We start from the raw sequence: 14,618 nt of genomic DNA, 5'->3' as shown, positions 1-14,618 counted from the left end.
ACCGCAGATTAGCCCGGCTTCCTCACGATGTTTTCTTTCACCGAAAAGCGACTGGCAAATATTTGATATTTCGCACATAAGTTCCGAAAAACTAATTGGTACGACCCGGGGTTCGAACCCGCGACCTGCGGATTGAGAGTCTCTTACCGTTTTACCTGATTATCATACGGATATTCTGTGAAAGTCGTGAGGTTTTTGAGTAGATAAAAATGGTTGTTTCAGACATGCACAGCAGCGACATCGACGTCCGCAACTACGTGCAGGTGAAGAAGCTGCGCGACGGGCACGCGCGCGACAGCTGCCTCGTGCCCGGCGTCGTGCTCACCAAGAACGTGGCTCACAGGTGAACTCCACCATTTATCTAACAAAGATCGTGACACGTAACACTTCTCCAATTGGTTTTTTGACCATGATCACACCTAACCCTTTAGCACAACTTGCCTTGTCGCGCGCGAGTCCATACATCAAGCGCGACTTCAAGTATGAAGTCGCGCGCGACATGGCAATTTGTGCTAGAGAGGCTGCTGGTAGGTGATGATGCAGGCAGACAGACTGTGCAGGCAGGCAGGGCATTCCACTCCTTGGCGGTTCGCAAAAGAAATGGATGGTGGTTCATTTATAATCACGTTGAAACTTCAGAGGGCCATCAGTACTCAAAAACGTCGTACGATACACGACTCGTGTCCATTCAAAACACTCTTTTCAGTACAGATACAGATGGTGCTTTTTTACGCGAGAAGTGGTTCATTTCTTTTCAGGTTGAAACTTTGGATTGCGATCTGTACTGAAAAACGTCGTACGATACACGTGTGAAATGGAAATTCGTAACTCGTGTCGTTTCCTTTCGGTCGCGTTTTAATTTATCGCCACTCGTTTCGAACTTCCTCTTATTCGCACTTGTATCGTAATGTATTATTTTGTACGTTCCAAGGCAACCATTTTGTAAACAAATGTTTATGTGTAGGGGCATGCCGCAGGAGATCGAAAACCCGACTGTTCTGTTGCTGGACTGCTCCATCGCGTACCAGCGGGTAGAAGGGAAACTAACTTCGCTGGAACCTGTGTTGCTACAGGTAATTACATGCTATTATGTACTCTACAACTACTGAAAATTATTTACAGGTATTTTTATTTTGAATATATTGTGGAGTTATCATTTATTTATAGGTACTAACAATGCGCTAGAGAAATCCGATCTATCTTGAGAGGCAAAAATATCATTCGGATACGAGATTTTGCAGCCATGTTATGTGAGAAAATAGAATTTGTGCAGAAAAAGAAGAGTTGTAAAATACATACTTCAGCATCGATAATATAGTCGCGCGATAAATGATAAAAGAATAAAACGTCAGACCGTCCTTTTCGCACTATATATAAGTGCGAAAAGGACGACTATATGTTTTATCGTCTATCGCGCGACCATGCTTGCCTGCCTGGTATTTCGGGTGTCCATAGCCCGCAGTGATCGCTCATTTGCCTCCTATCTCATAAAAAACATGAGCTCCAATAAATTGGAGTGTTCCCGTTCAGTACAGAGTGTAGAATGAAGTATAATTGTATACTCGCAGGAGCAAGAGTACCTGGTGCGGTGCGCGGCGCGCATCACGGCGCTGCGGCCCGACGTGGTGCTGGTGCGCGGCGCCGTGGCGCGCCCCGTGCAGGACGCGCTGCGCGCCGCGCACGTGGCTCTAGCCACCGGCGTGGGCGAGCGCGCGCTCAGGAGGGTGGCTAGGAGTGTAAGGGCTGATCTAGTGGCGTCAGTGGACGCTAGGATCGCTATACCGAGGCTGGGCTCGTGTAAACGCTTCGCCGTTACTACTTGTAAGTATACAGTCCTGTGCGAGACTTTCTTAGGGCTGCTAATGTAGCTCTAGCTACTGAGGTTGAAGAAAGAGTTCAGAAGAGAGTTTATTTAATATATTGTAAAGTATATTATAGTAGGAATGTCGCAAGGATAGAAACGGTTTATTAAGGCGAAACCAGCCTTATAAACATAAGCGAATAACATTAATTTGCTATTGCTATCTTAGACACATGTTAACATTGTTTCGTCTCCTTATCAGACCCCAGCAAGACGCTGATGTCCCTAGAAGGCTGCGTGGAGCCAGCTCTCGGCTGCTGCATCCTGCTGCGCGGCGCGAGCACGGCGGAGCTGGCGCGCGTCAAACGAGTCGTCAAGTAAGCTTCTCTAAAACCCAAGAGGCACGGTATTGTAGTACTACTGTTGTCTTGGACACTTCCATTCGTAAAGACGAAAAAAAACTTTATAAAATAAGTTTTTTTTTCGTCGTCACTTACGTCAGTAGCTAATTGACCGCAGCAAGAGCATAGGTCTATGTTTTAATTCGTGATTTGCTTTTGTATGTCCGGATGTCTTCTCAACAGGTCGCAATTCTCAACCGATTCTCATGAAATTTTGTGACCAGATTTTATGATTAACCAAAATTTTTTTGACACAGTTTTTGGAAATTTTGTATGATGCGGAAATTGTCATACAGGGCTTAAGTGGCGCTTAAGACTATCGACACTTTACGCTGATAATTACTCTAAATATTTTTCACTTTTGCAGTTTCTAAGTATGTCGCGAAGGTCTACAGCTCCCAGAGCCATTCGTTTTTAATAACTTTTAAATTGGGACTTTATCGCGTATCGTTTAATGTTTTAGTCTTGTTTTAGTGTGTAATAATCGTGAAAGTTTAAGCCAGTGTAGACAATCTTTGTCTAAGTAAAAGACAAATAAAAATATGATCAAACACCACTAAGACCTCTGACGAAAGTGACGAATTAAGTTAAAGCACCGAACATAATATGAGTTACTATTTAGTAAAATGTCCCACTTTGTCGCTTACCATAAAGACGAGATTTGTTTGTATCTTTATATGAATAAACTAGCTTTTTCCCGCGGCTTCGCCCGCGTACTAATCTAGTTCTCCCATACAAACTTTGGACCCCCATTTCACCCCCTCAGGAGGTGAATTTTGAAAAATCATTTCTTAGTGCTCCTCTACACCTTATAAGGAACCTACGTGCCAAATTTGGAATATCTAGGACCAGCGGTTTCGGCTGTGCGTTGATATGTCAGTTAGTCAGTTTCTTCTTTTATATATTTTAGACTGACAAAACCGGGGACGTTTTACTAAACTCACTCACACAATATCTAAGGCCCACTTGCACCGACCACTTAACTCAGGGTTAGTGGGCTGTCATCTATCGAATTCCATATAAAATCACCTTTAAAAGCACCATTTTCGTTGGTGCAAGTGGCCCTAAGTCTAATAAAAACTTACACAGGTTTATGTTGCGAGCCTGCTACAACTGGAAACTGGAGAAAGCCTTCCTCGCCGACGTGGAGGCCGCGCTGCCGGACCCCGGCGCCTTCGACGACGTCCACCCACACGAACCTAAAGATCAACAAACTACACAAGAAACAGAATTCGCCACCGATGACAGTGTGTTCGCCGCCGTGGATGATAGGGCTATTGATGATGATGCTTTTGCTAGTGAAAATAAACTTGTCAAAGAAAGCAGAGTTTCATTTGCTGATGATAAAATATCAGCTGCGAATGAGAAAGTTACGTCTAAAAATGCAACATCTCTTAAAGCAATAAACAGTGATGAAAATACCCCAGATGTTAAAAAAGATTTCACAGATGAAAATGTTTCAACGACTCAAAATAAAACAGGTAAAGATTTGGCTCCTGATGACAAAGTAACAGTTACCGATGAAGATATTCCATCTTCTAATGATAAAATACCAACTGTCAAAGATAATACAAGTAACGAAGATTCAGCTGAAGATAAAGTAGTCGCTGAAGAAAATGTGGAAGATAAGAGCACTGATTTTATAGACCCTCTTCAAAGTAAGTTTAATCGCTCGGAAAGTGAGCGCGTGAGCGGAGTTCCTATCAGGGACTTCAGTGACCCGCTGCGGTCTGCTGTTGATGATGATGTGTTTTTGGCTGAAGATAGTTTACAAGCGGACACACACGCGGACAGGTTAGTGACTAAAAATACTTAAGAAATTCGAAAGATTTATGAGTACTCGCTTACTCAGTTCCGATGGCGCTATGACCCTTTGTGGCTTTTGGCTTCCTCAATTATTTTCCTCTAGTAGACGCGATTTTGACAATTTTTCTCCTGTTGGTATATTTTCTCATTTACCTGAGGTTCTGTAAAATTTATGATTAGCGATCGTTTGTTACATTGTAAGTACAGAAGCTTTCTCGATGTCTATTTATGTCGATTTGATAATCTAATAAATCAAACAAATCTTTCGATATAGAGAGTTTTGCGGGCGTAGCATGTAACGGAGGTGTATTTGATGGGGGGTAAATAAAATAGAATGGAAAGCTCCGGCTAGTTCAAAGTAAATACACCCACGTTAGCACAAAATTTATAATAAAACAAAAGCTAAATGGTGTCTCTATACTTGCTGGAGGAAAGCCAGAGGAGAAACAAATTAAACAATATCACATTTTATAACTTTATTAATTATAAATAAACTCTTGCCTACAGAAAGGTTTCATTTAATGTTTCCCGAAATACTAAATTAGACACCATATGAAAATATGAACTACGCTCAGTGGTAAAGCTGGGCCGCTTTAAGAGGGTCCAGGAAAAAGGTTTCTTACAACCATTTATTCTACAAAAACTAAATATGAATTTACCTAAAGTTATGCACCAGAATTCTCAAAATAAATGAAATCAGAAATTACTTTACACAGAAATTAAAACCTGAATTACACAGCACTACCGGCAGGAAACGGGCAGGAGACGGGCAGGAGACACACCTTGTCAGGGATGAGCCGGCTGCTCCCCGGACTCCGGTGCTGACGCCCCCTCGCCACGTGGACAGGGCTGACCCTTCCATACGAAAACAAGGTCCAAAGACACCTTGCGCCAGTAAGCCAAAGAAGTTTCCTTGCACATCAAAATTGTAAAGGTTCTTGTTTAATTATCTACTTCTGCAATTCTCTAATTCTTTACTTCTTCCCGACTCCTATGAAACAAATAAATTGGTCACATTAGTCGAGTGCCCTCACACACTGTGATAGACTAAACAAAAAAATGTAAGCGAGCTCACCGGAGACCTGCAGACTGCAGACCGAGGATCTCCAAGGAGCACTCCCACCCTTAGCATGTTTCTGCCAGCTGGAAATAAACCAATTTATGGTTAAGAATCTCTCCACGTTTCACGCCATGGAAATATCAAAAGCTCACAAAGAAATCTACTTACTCAGACTGACAGAACGCACCACACAAAATATGGAACGCCACGGCAGCACGTGGCATGCCGGGCTCCAGGCCCTTATACGGCCGTCCGATCACTATACAAGAGGATCTCGTCACAGAAAGAACGGCGCACTGAATGATCTCGAATTTAAAGGACCCAAAACAAAAGCCGGGTGGCAAACGAATAAACAATAAAATACTCTAATTCATTAAATGAAAATTACTCCAGTTTCTGTATCAGACCTTGAAGTAAACAAAACCCAACAAATGTCATTCCAGAAACAGTCTTAAAAAACCTATGATAACTTTTGTTATCATGTTTCTAAAATATTATATTTTCCAAAAACCAATACTTAACTAATATCAAAATAATACAAAGTTTTTCTGGAATGACAGCCAAAATACCTACAATTTCGAATAATACTTGTTGTATGGCAACCCTACAACAGATAAACATAAATATGTGCATTTGAAGTGCAACAGATAATGCAATGAACGAGAAGGAAGTGTTTCATTCAAAAATTAAATCTATCCAAAATATTAATTCCGACTATCAAAAAAATCTGCTACGTTACAATACCCCCCTTCCCGATTTAAGGTTCAACGTAGGTGAACCGCTCGCTGTCCTCAGCGACTTTCATCAAAAAAAAGAAACAAAATCTGAAGGCAAGAAAACTAAACCTACCAAAAAAATATCAGAATCAAAAAAACCTGACGCAAGTTCGAGACTGCAAAATCTCAAAAAAAAATCCCCCAAAATCTACAAAATTATACCAAAAGGTATTTAAAAACAAGCAAAACTACTGTTTAACCACAAAAAAAAATATTTAAAAAAAATCTCGAACCCGCGTCAACCCTCGGAGGGTGAAAAAAAACTATGCGGCCAACTGCGCTGCATATAGAAAAAAACCTCCGCTAATTTCCAAAACAGTGAACAAACCGTTTGCCTTCTCAGTGCAACTTGCAATAAAGCTTGTTGTGCTGAGAAAACCAAAAAAACCAACCGCCAGGACCGATGTTCAGCATTCCCAAAAAAAAAAACTCAGCTAGACCGGGCGAAACCAAAGTTATAGTCTTCCGACTATAACTTCCAAAACTAAACCAAAATCATTGTTACAGCCCTACAGGTTGACGACACCTACTTGTCTCAACCCTTCAGGTGAACAAACTAAAAAAGCTAGTTACCAAAAAATCTATGTATGGTTGAATTGGACACACCAATCTGTGCCAACTCTCCCTAAAAATACCAAAAAAACTAACTACGTTGACGACGAGACCCCAAATCTAAAAACAATTTAAAGTTGCACTCAACTCCTCGCAGGTGTGGTTCTCACCTAACCCTGGCAAAAAAAAATCAAAACCAAAACCATACCTACAACCATTTGGCTGTAGCTAAACTCAAAAAAATTCAAAACAATTGCATGTCTGTAGTAGGCTAAACAAAACATTACCCTTCTTCCTACGAAGTCGGGTAAAGACGTGGCAACAAACTCCGTGTGTCGTTCCAACGCCGAAAAATGGCCGTTGAACCCGCCAGCACGATAATCACAAAAAGGTACCACCAATCGGTGTACCGCGGTCGATATGGCCCAAAAATGAGAGCCCGAAACAAAAAAAACAGCCCCTGAAAATGGGTGACTGCTGGCTCTCCACACCAAACCGACCAAACTGCGTAGCCACAAATACGCAAAAATGCACAAACCGTGCTCGGGTGTGGTAAGCACCCGATACCCACCTACTACAGAACACCCAATTTGGCCATGTTAAGGACCGCTCAAACCTAAAAGTGAGCCAGGTTGTGTCGCCCCTGACAAACATCACTCATATAAAGTAGCCATACATCATATCTTCCGTGTTTACCATACCTCACGCATTCATACCTTCCATGCCTCTCTCATAACAAAAAAAATCGTAGTGGAAGCAGTCACATCTGTCCACCACTTTCCGAACATGAGTCGTGATTGGATATTCTACCATTAATATCCAACACTCTTCACGAACAACCGCGAAAACGAAACGTAATTGAGTAGGGGAGGGCGTTAACCTCATTAAAAAAACCTACCAAAACTTATGTTCACAACCATAACATGCCATAACAAAAAACCGAAATAACCAAAAAAGAAACAATTTAAAATTGCCCCACGTTGGGCGCCAGTGTAACGGAGGTGTATTTGATGGGGGGTAAATAAAATAGAATGGAAAGCTCCGGCTAGTTCAAAGTAAATACACCCACGTTAGCACAAAATTTATAATAAAACAAAAGCTAAATGGTGTCTCTATACTTGCTGGAGGAAAGCCAGAGGAGAAACAAATTAAACAATATCACATTTTATAACTTTATTAATTATAAATAAACTCTTGCCTACAGAAAGGTTTCATTTAATGTTTCCCGAAATACTAAATTAGACACCATATGAAAATATGAACTACGCTCAGTGGTAAAGCTGGGCCGCTTTAAGAGGGTCCAGGAAAAAGGTTTCTTACAACCATTTATTCTACAAAAACTAAATATGAATTTACCTAAAGTTATGCACCAGAATTCTCAAAATAAATGAAATCAGAAATTACTTTACACAGAAATTAAAACCTGAATTACACAGCACTACCGGCAGGAAACGGGCAGGAGACGGGCAGGAGACACACCTTGTCAGGGATGAGCCGGCTGCTCCCCGGACTCCGGTGCTGACGCCCCCTCGCCACGTGGACAGGGCTGACCCTTCCATACGAAAACAAGGTCCAAAGACACCTTGCGCCAGTAAGCCAAAGAAGTTTCCTTGCACATCAAAATTGTAAAGGTTCTTGTTTAATTATCTACTTCTGCAATTCTCTAATTCTTTACTTCTTCCCGACTCCTATGAAACAAATAAATTGGTCACATTAGTCGAGTGCCCTCACACACTGTGATAGACTAAACAAAAAAATGTAAGCGAGCTCACCGGAGACCTGCAGACTGCAGACCGAGGATCTCCAAGGAGCACTCCCACCCTTAGCATGTTTCTGCCAGCTGGAAATAAACCAATTTATGGTTAAGAATCTCTCCACGTTTCACGCCATGGAAATATCAAAAGCTCACAAAGAAATCTACTTACTCAGACTGACAGAACGCACCACACAAAATATGGAACGCCACGGCAGCACGTGGCATGCCGGGCTCCAGGCCCTTATACGGCCGTCCGATCACTATACAAGAGGATCTCGTCACAGAAAGAACGGCGCACTGAATGATCTCGAATTTAAAGGACCCAAAACAAAAGCCGGGTGGCAAACGAATAAACAATAAAATACTCTAATTCATTAAATGAAAATTACTCCAGTTTCTGTATCAGACCTTGAAGTAAACAAAACCCAACAAATGTCATTCCAGAAACAGTCTTAAAAAACCTATGATAACTTTTGTTATCATGTTTCTAAAATATTATATTTTCCAAAAACCAATACTTAACTAATATCAAAATAATACAAAGTTTTTCTGGAATGACAGCCAAAATACCTACAATTTCGAATAATACTTGTTGTATGGCAACCCTACAACAGATAAACATAAATATGTGCATTTGAAGTGCAACAGATAATGCAATGAACGAGAAGGAAGTGTTTCATTCAAAAATTAAATCTATCCAAAATATTAATTCCGACTATCAAAAAAATCTGCTACGTTACAAGCACATCAGTCGGATAAACTATGTATCGGTGCGTCCCTACTACACTTACGAGTAGTGCGAAAGGGACGGCCCGACGTTATATATCTATCTCGGGCGGGCGAACACGGTCTATCGCTTGACAGTGTTCGCCTGCCCGATCGCCGGGTAGCGTCATCTCCTCGCTCGGTATTCGGCAGATGGTCGACGGACGACACGGTGCTGTCGATGTCTCCGCACGTGATCATCCCGCCGCCCTTCCTCGACACGGAGGCGGGGCGGCGCTGCCCCCTGCGGCGCTACTTCCCGCGCCCCGCGCTCCCCGCGCGCCCGCGCCCCGCGCCGCGCCCCGCCGGCACGCCGCGCCCCGCGCGCCGCTACAGCCGCGTGCGACACAGCGTCATGGACCTCAAGGTGACTCCGCCGCTACTTCCCGCGCCCCGCGCTCCCCGCGCGCCCGCGCCCCGCGCCGCGCCCCGCCGGCACGCCGCGCCCCGCGCGCCGCTACAGCCGCGTGCGACACAGCGTCATGGACCTCAAGGTGACTCCGCCGCTACTTCCCGCGCCCCGCGCTCCCCGCGCGCCCGCGCCCCGCGCCGCGCCCCGCCGGCACGCCGCGCCCCGCGCGCCGCTACAGCCGCGTGCGACACAGCGTCATGGACCTCAAGGTGACTCCGCCGCTACTTCCCGCGCCCCGCGCTCCCCGCGCGCCCGCGCCCCGCGCCGCGCCCCGCCGGCACGCCGCGCCCCGCGCGCCGCTACAGCCGCGTGCGACACAGCGTCATGGACCTCAAGGTGACTCCGCCGCTACTTCCCGCGCCCCGCGCTCCCCGCGCGCCCGCGCCCCGCGCCGCGCCCCGCCGGCACGCCGCGCCCCGCGCGCCGCTACAGCCGCGTGCGACACAGCGTCATGGACCTCAAGGTGACTCCGCCGCTACTTCCCGCGCCCCGCGCTCCCCGCGCGCCCGCGCCCCGCGCCGCGCCCCGCCGGCACGCCGCGCCCCGCGCGCCGCTACAGCCGCGTGCGACACAGCGTCATGGACCTCAAGGTGACTCCGCCGCTACTTCCCGCGCCCCGCGCTCGACCCGCGCGCCCGCGCGCCCGCGCCGCGCCCCGCCGGCACGCCGCGCCCCGCGCGCCGCTACAGCCGCGTGCGACACAGCGTCATGGACCTCAAGGTGACTCCGCCGCTACTTCCCGCGCCCCGCGCTCCCGCGCGCCCGCGCGCGCCCGCGCCCCGCGCCGCGCCCCGCCGGCACGCCGCGCCCCGCGCGCCGCTACAGCCGCGTGCGACACAGCGTCATGGACCTCAAGGTGACTCCGCCGCTACTTCCCGCGCCCCGCGCTCCCCGCGCGCCCGCGCCCCGCGCCGCGCCCCGCCGGCACGCCGCGCCCCGCGCGCCGCTACAGCCGCGTGCGACACAGCGTCATGGACCTCAAGGTGACTCCGCCGCTACTTCCCGCGCCCCGCGCTCCCCGCGCGCCCGCGCCCCGCGCCGCGCCCCGCCGGCACGCCGCGCCCCGCGCGCCGCTACAGCCGCGTGCGACACAGCGTCATGGACCTCAAGGTGACTCCGCCGCTACTTCCCGCGCCCCGCGCTCCCCGCGCGCCCGCGCCCCGCGCCGCGCCCGCCGGCACGCCGCGCCCCGCGCGCCGCTACAGCCGCGTGCGACACAGCGTCATGGACCTCAAGGTGACTCCGCCGCTACTTCCCGCGCCCCGCGCTCCCCGCGCGCCCGCGCCCCGCGCCGCGCCCCGCCGGCACGCCGCGCCCCGCGCGCCGCTACAGCCGCGTGCGACACAGCGTCATGGACCTCAAGGTGACTCCGCCGCTACTTCCCGCGCCCCGCGCTCCCCGCGCGCCCGCGCCCCGCGCCGCGCCCCGCCGGCACGCCGCGCCCCGCGCGCCGCTACAGCCGCGTGCGACACAGCGTCATGGACCTCAAGGTGACTCCGCCGCTACTTCCCGCGCCCCGCGCTACCCGCGCGCGCGCCCCCGCGCGCCCGCGCGCGCGCGCCCCGCCGGCACGCCGCGCCCCGCGCGCCGCTACAGCCGCGTGCGACACAGCGTCATGGACCTCAAGGTGACTCCGCCGCTACTTCCCGCGCCCCGCGCCCCGCGCGCCCGCGCCCCGCGCCGCGCCCCGCCGGCACGCCGCGCCCCGCGCGCCGCTACAGCCGCGTGCGACACAGCGTCATGGACCTCAAGGTGACTCCGCCGCTACTTCCCGCGCCCCGCGCTCCCCGCGCGCCCGCGCCCCGCGCCGCGCCCCGCCGGCACGCCGCGCCCCGCGCGCCGCTACAGCCGCGTCCGACACAGCGTCATGGACCTCAAGGTGACTCCGCCGCTACTTCCCGCGCCCCGCGCCCCGCGCGCCCGCGCCCCGCGCCGCGCCGCGCCCGCCGGCACGCCGCGCCCCGCGCGCCGCTACAGCCGCGTCCGACACAGCGTCATGGACCTCAAGGTGACTCCGCTCGCTATGTCATGTCCCCGGCCCGCTTGCGGCAGTGCTTCTCCGCTCTCACACTGTACGCCCGCATCTCCCGCTAGCCCGATCCTTGTCCGCCGGTTGACGCCGGTGTAAAAACCCGAAACGTAGCGCGATGGACCTCAAAGTGGCTCGCTGTCTTTTTAGTGGCGGCTCCTCGCGAACACTAAACGCGACGTCCCTATGATTTGTCAGAAAATCCAACTGTAACCGATAGCTGACGAACGATTCTGCACACTTTCGTGTTTATTGTTTATGTTCAGGGTCAATCCGCGGCGAGAGTCACGTGACTCACGATTTTATGGCATGTTCAATTTATTCACGATACGAGTTCAGGTGATAATCTATCTCTAAATAAGTGTTACTTTCCCGATATATGCCTAGATCCTTTCATTTGCAGCTGTAGTTCAAATAAAAACTCGATGAAGTCGTGACTCGCGTTACTTTTACGTGGATTAATTAATTACCTAATCTTAATTATTTGCCAAACGTAACTAGATGCTTTATCACATTTATCGCTTGAGAAATGTGTTGCGTCGTATAAAATCGGCTGTAATTTTAGGAGCGGCACCCGTTCGTGACGCAGCCGATCACGGCGACGGCGGAGGATCCCGCGCTCAAGGCCTCGCTTGCGCACTACCGCGCCACCGGCTGCCAGCTCGAAGATCAACACACTCGTATGTGCTGTCGACCAATTGGAGCCCTAGGCCACTGTACAACTGTGTCACAGTGACGTTATAAATCAGATTGTAAGAAATCTCTTACTGCTTGTCATTTTGACATAGTTGTAAAGTGGCCTAGGGTTAACTTTACTTGTACTGACACATCGTTCAACTCTGATATAAAGTACTTTGATATGCCAAAGGTGCTGTTATGATTTGGCTCAATATTTTACTACCACACAATTTTTGTGACTATCCCTCAAAAAAAAGTAAAATTACAAAGGGGTCTTTTGGAGCTAGAGGGATTTTAGAGCAATACGGGAATAAGATAATGTCAATCTCCATTTTACAATTACATAATATACGATTTCACCCGAAAACCTACGACCGTTTTGAAATTTCACGGGCTGTTAAAACATAGGTATCAAAAACTCCACTGTTTACCCACAATTTTTTAAAAAGCCTGTCATAATGTGTTCGTTCCAGCGGAATGCCCGATGTACAAGCCGTCGGTGGTGAAGCGGCCGGCAGCGCCCGGCTCGCCGGAGCCGGAGCCGGCGCCGGAAGAACGGGACCCGCTGTGCCCCGACCACCACCAGCAGCTGACTGTCCTACTCTACAGCTACAGCCCCAAGTCGCCCAACAAGCCCGACTTCTGCGTCAACCCGTGGTGGGTACACACTCTGACCCGTGTTGGGTAACATTGGCGAAATATAAAGTGTGCCGGTCTCTCTCACGCGTTCTAACAAGATCGCTCACTTTATAATATTTCGCCATAGGGTCAAAAATAAATCAGATTAGATTTATTTTCACTCCACTAACACGATTTAAATCACGGAATGAAACTGTATAAAACTTGAAGCATTCTAAGAGTTGCTCATTGGACTGGCTGGCGCGGTCGCACTGGCAGGGTCGCCATGTGATGTGGAGAGTAAATACCAGACGACCGGTCTGGCGCAGTCGGTAGTGACCCTGCCTGCTGCGCCGCGGTCCCGGGTTCGAATCCCGGTAAGGGCATTTATTTGTGTGATGAGCACAGATATTTGTTCCTGAGTCATGGATGTTTTCTATGTATATAAGTATATAAGTATTTATATATTATGTATATCGTTGTCTGAGTACCCACAACACAAGCCTTCTTGAGCTTACCGTGAGCCTCAGTCAATCTGTGTAAGAATGTCCTATAATATAAAAAAAAAGAACTGCTTCAGATAGAGTATACTTTTATTGTGTATTAACACATTCGCTGACACTACGTCGACAGCCGAACTACTGCCGCAGAAAGGACATACCCGCATAATTATGTATTTTCAGACAGTACGTCGACAGGCGGAGCACTGTCAGTGAAAGAGTTAAGTAACAATGACATTATATAGTATGCTATGCACTTCGGTGGGTCAGGTGTGTAAGGTGTGTTACACACACTACAAATGTTTAAAAACGTAATCTGTTGTTTCAGGATAGTGACAATGGAGATGTACGGGCGCAACGACATCACGCTGGGCGCGTTCCTGGACAAGTACTGTTTCAACAGCGACTCCAAATGCCCCTCGGCAGGGTGCTCCGTGCCCGTCAACCAACACGTCCGGAGGTAACTCAAACTTTGCAAAGTCAAAAGAAGACGTCGGTATTCAATAAGGTGCGTTGGTAGTAGTCCAAACGGCATTCGCACGAACTCAAACAAGCCTCTTCTTGGCGCAATGAATGCTGTAAATCAACACGTCCGCAGGTAAGTCAAACTTTGCTATATTTTCATGAAACTGTTACATTTTTTTTGTCTCATATTTAATTAAGAGCGCTATGACAAAAAATGGCGATATATTGTAAAATTCGCAATATTCAACGATAAAATTGTACACTTTACCCATACTAAAAGACAGTAAAAGTACTTGTTTCAGTTAGAACATGTTATTAACCGTAGGTTAAACAAAAAACATATGAAAGAAAAAGCTTATTCAATTCGTAATGATTTTTTTTCTGATGCTCGTTTAGGAAAAACCGCGTGAAGCACTGATTTCGGAGCTCTTATTATGTACAATTTGATAAGCTCACTCTCATAAATGCGGTAAATTTAAGTTTCTAATATCTTGTACTTTAGGCCCATTAAACAATATTTATCATTTAATCCTTTGAAATTGAGAAATTGAGAGTAAAACGAACTCAATTTTGTCTTGAAAATACATCGAAACAAGTGATCATTTCTCCGAAAATCTACATGTTATCGAAGTTATTTTAGTATATAAATAATCTGCACAATCTGCTTAAATTTCTGTTATCCAGTTGTCGTTATAATATTTTATAATGATTTTTTGCCAATTTTTTGAAAACTAGCCTTCCTGTCGCTATTTTACCGGCGACGGACGCCTGCGATTTCAGTGCCGCGTCGGAGCTCGTGGAGGTCAGACGTATGTCGCTTCGCTCTCCGAGTTTTCATCGCGAACGTTCGAGAATATTTATCGTTGTGTGGGTCGGACACCTTGTTTATACACGGGCTATCCTCGCATTGTGTGTGTGTAAACAGCGACCAACGAATTTGATCCTAGATCCGTAAATTTTCAAGATGCTTTTGTAATATTTTGTTATGTTTGAATGTTA

The 14,618-nt window shown here is 48.1% G+C and overlaps 1 protein-coding gene and 2 long non-coding RNA genes across 5 annotated transcripts in view; 1 reads left to right on the top strand and 2 right to left on the bottom strand.

Moving 5' to 3' along the window:
* Positions 1-14,618, top strand: part of LOC125232063 (putative 1-phosphatidylinositol 3-phosphate 5-kinase) — a 65,708-nt gene that overhangs the window by 11,879 nt on the left and 39,211 nt on the right. Inside the window, 9 exon segments of the mRNA XM_048137679.1 lie at positions 223-343; positions 965-1,073; positions 1,569-1,821; positions 2,064-2,178; positions 3,292-3,996; positions 9,071-9,284; positions 11,924-12,038; positions 12,510-12,693; positions 13,483-13,614. Of these exon segments, the coding sequence (XP_047993636.1) occupies positions 223-343; positions 965-1,073; positions 1,569-1,821; positions 2,064-2,178; positions 3,292-3,996; positions 9,071-9,284; positions 11,924-12,038; positions 12,510-12,693; positions 13,483-13,614 (1,948 nt within the window).
* LOC125232067 lies at positions 4,775-7,365 on the bottom strand. 2 transcript variants are annotated; one of them, XR_007177696.1, is made up of 3 exons: positions 5,237-5,523; positions 5,084-5,151; positions 4,775-4,999 (listed from the first exon to the last, which is right to left on the bottom strand). It is a non-coding gene; the product is annotated as an uncharacterized LOC125232067 (long non-coding RNA). The 2 variants fall into 2 exon arrangements; XR_007177697.1 differs by having other exon boundaries at positions 4,987-5,151; positions 5,237-7,365.
* Positions 7,860-8,872, bottom strand: LOC125232068. Of its 2 annotated transcripts, XR_007177698.1 has the most exons (3): positions 8,322-8,618; positions 8,169-8,236; positions 7,860-8,084 (listed from the first exon to the last, which is right to left on the bottom strand). It is a non-coding gene; the product is annotated as an uncharacterized LOC125232068 (long non-coding RNA). The 2 variants fall into 2 exon arrangements; XR_007177699.1 differs by having other exon boundaries at positions 8,072-8,236; positions 8,322-8,872.

This window comes from Leguminivora glycinivorella, chromosome 12 (genome assembly GCF_023078275.1).
Source record: "Leguminivora glycinivorella isolate SPB_JAAS2020 chromosome 12, LegGlyc_1.1, whole genome shotgun sequence".
In the NCBI taxonomy this organism is placed as follows: Eukaryota; Metazoa; Arthropoda; class Insecta; order Lepidoptera; family Tortricidae; genus Leguminivora; species Leguminivora glycinivorella.
This window is presented reverse-complemented; position numbering and strand designations above follow the sequence as displayed.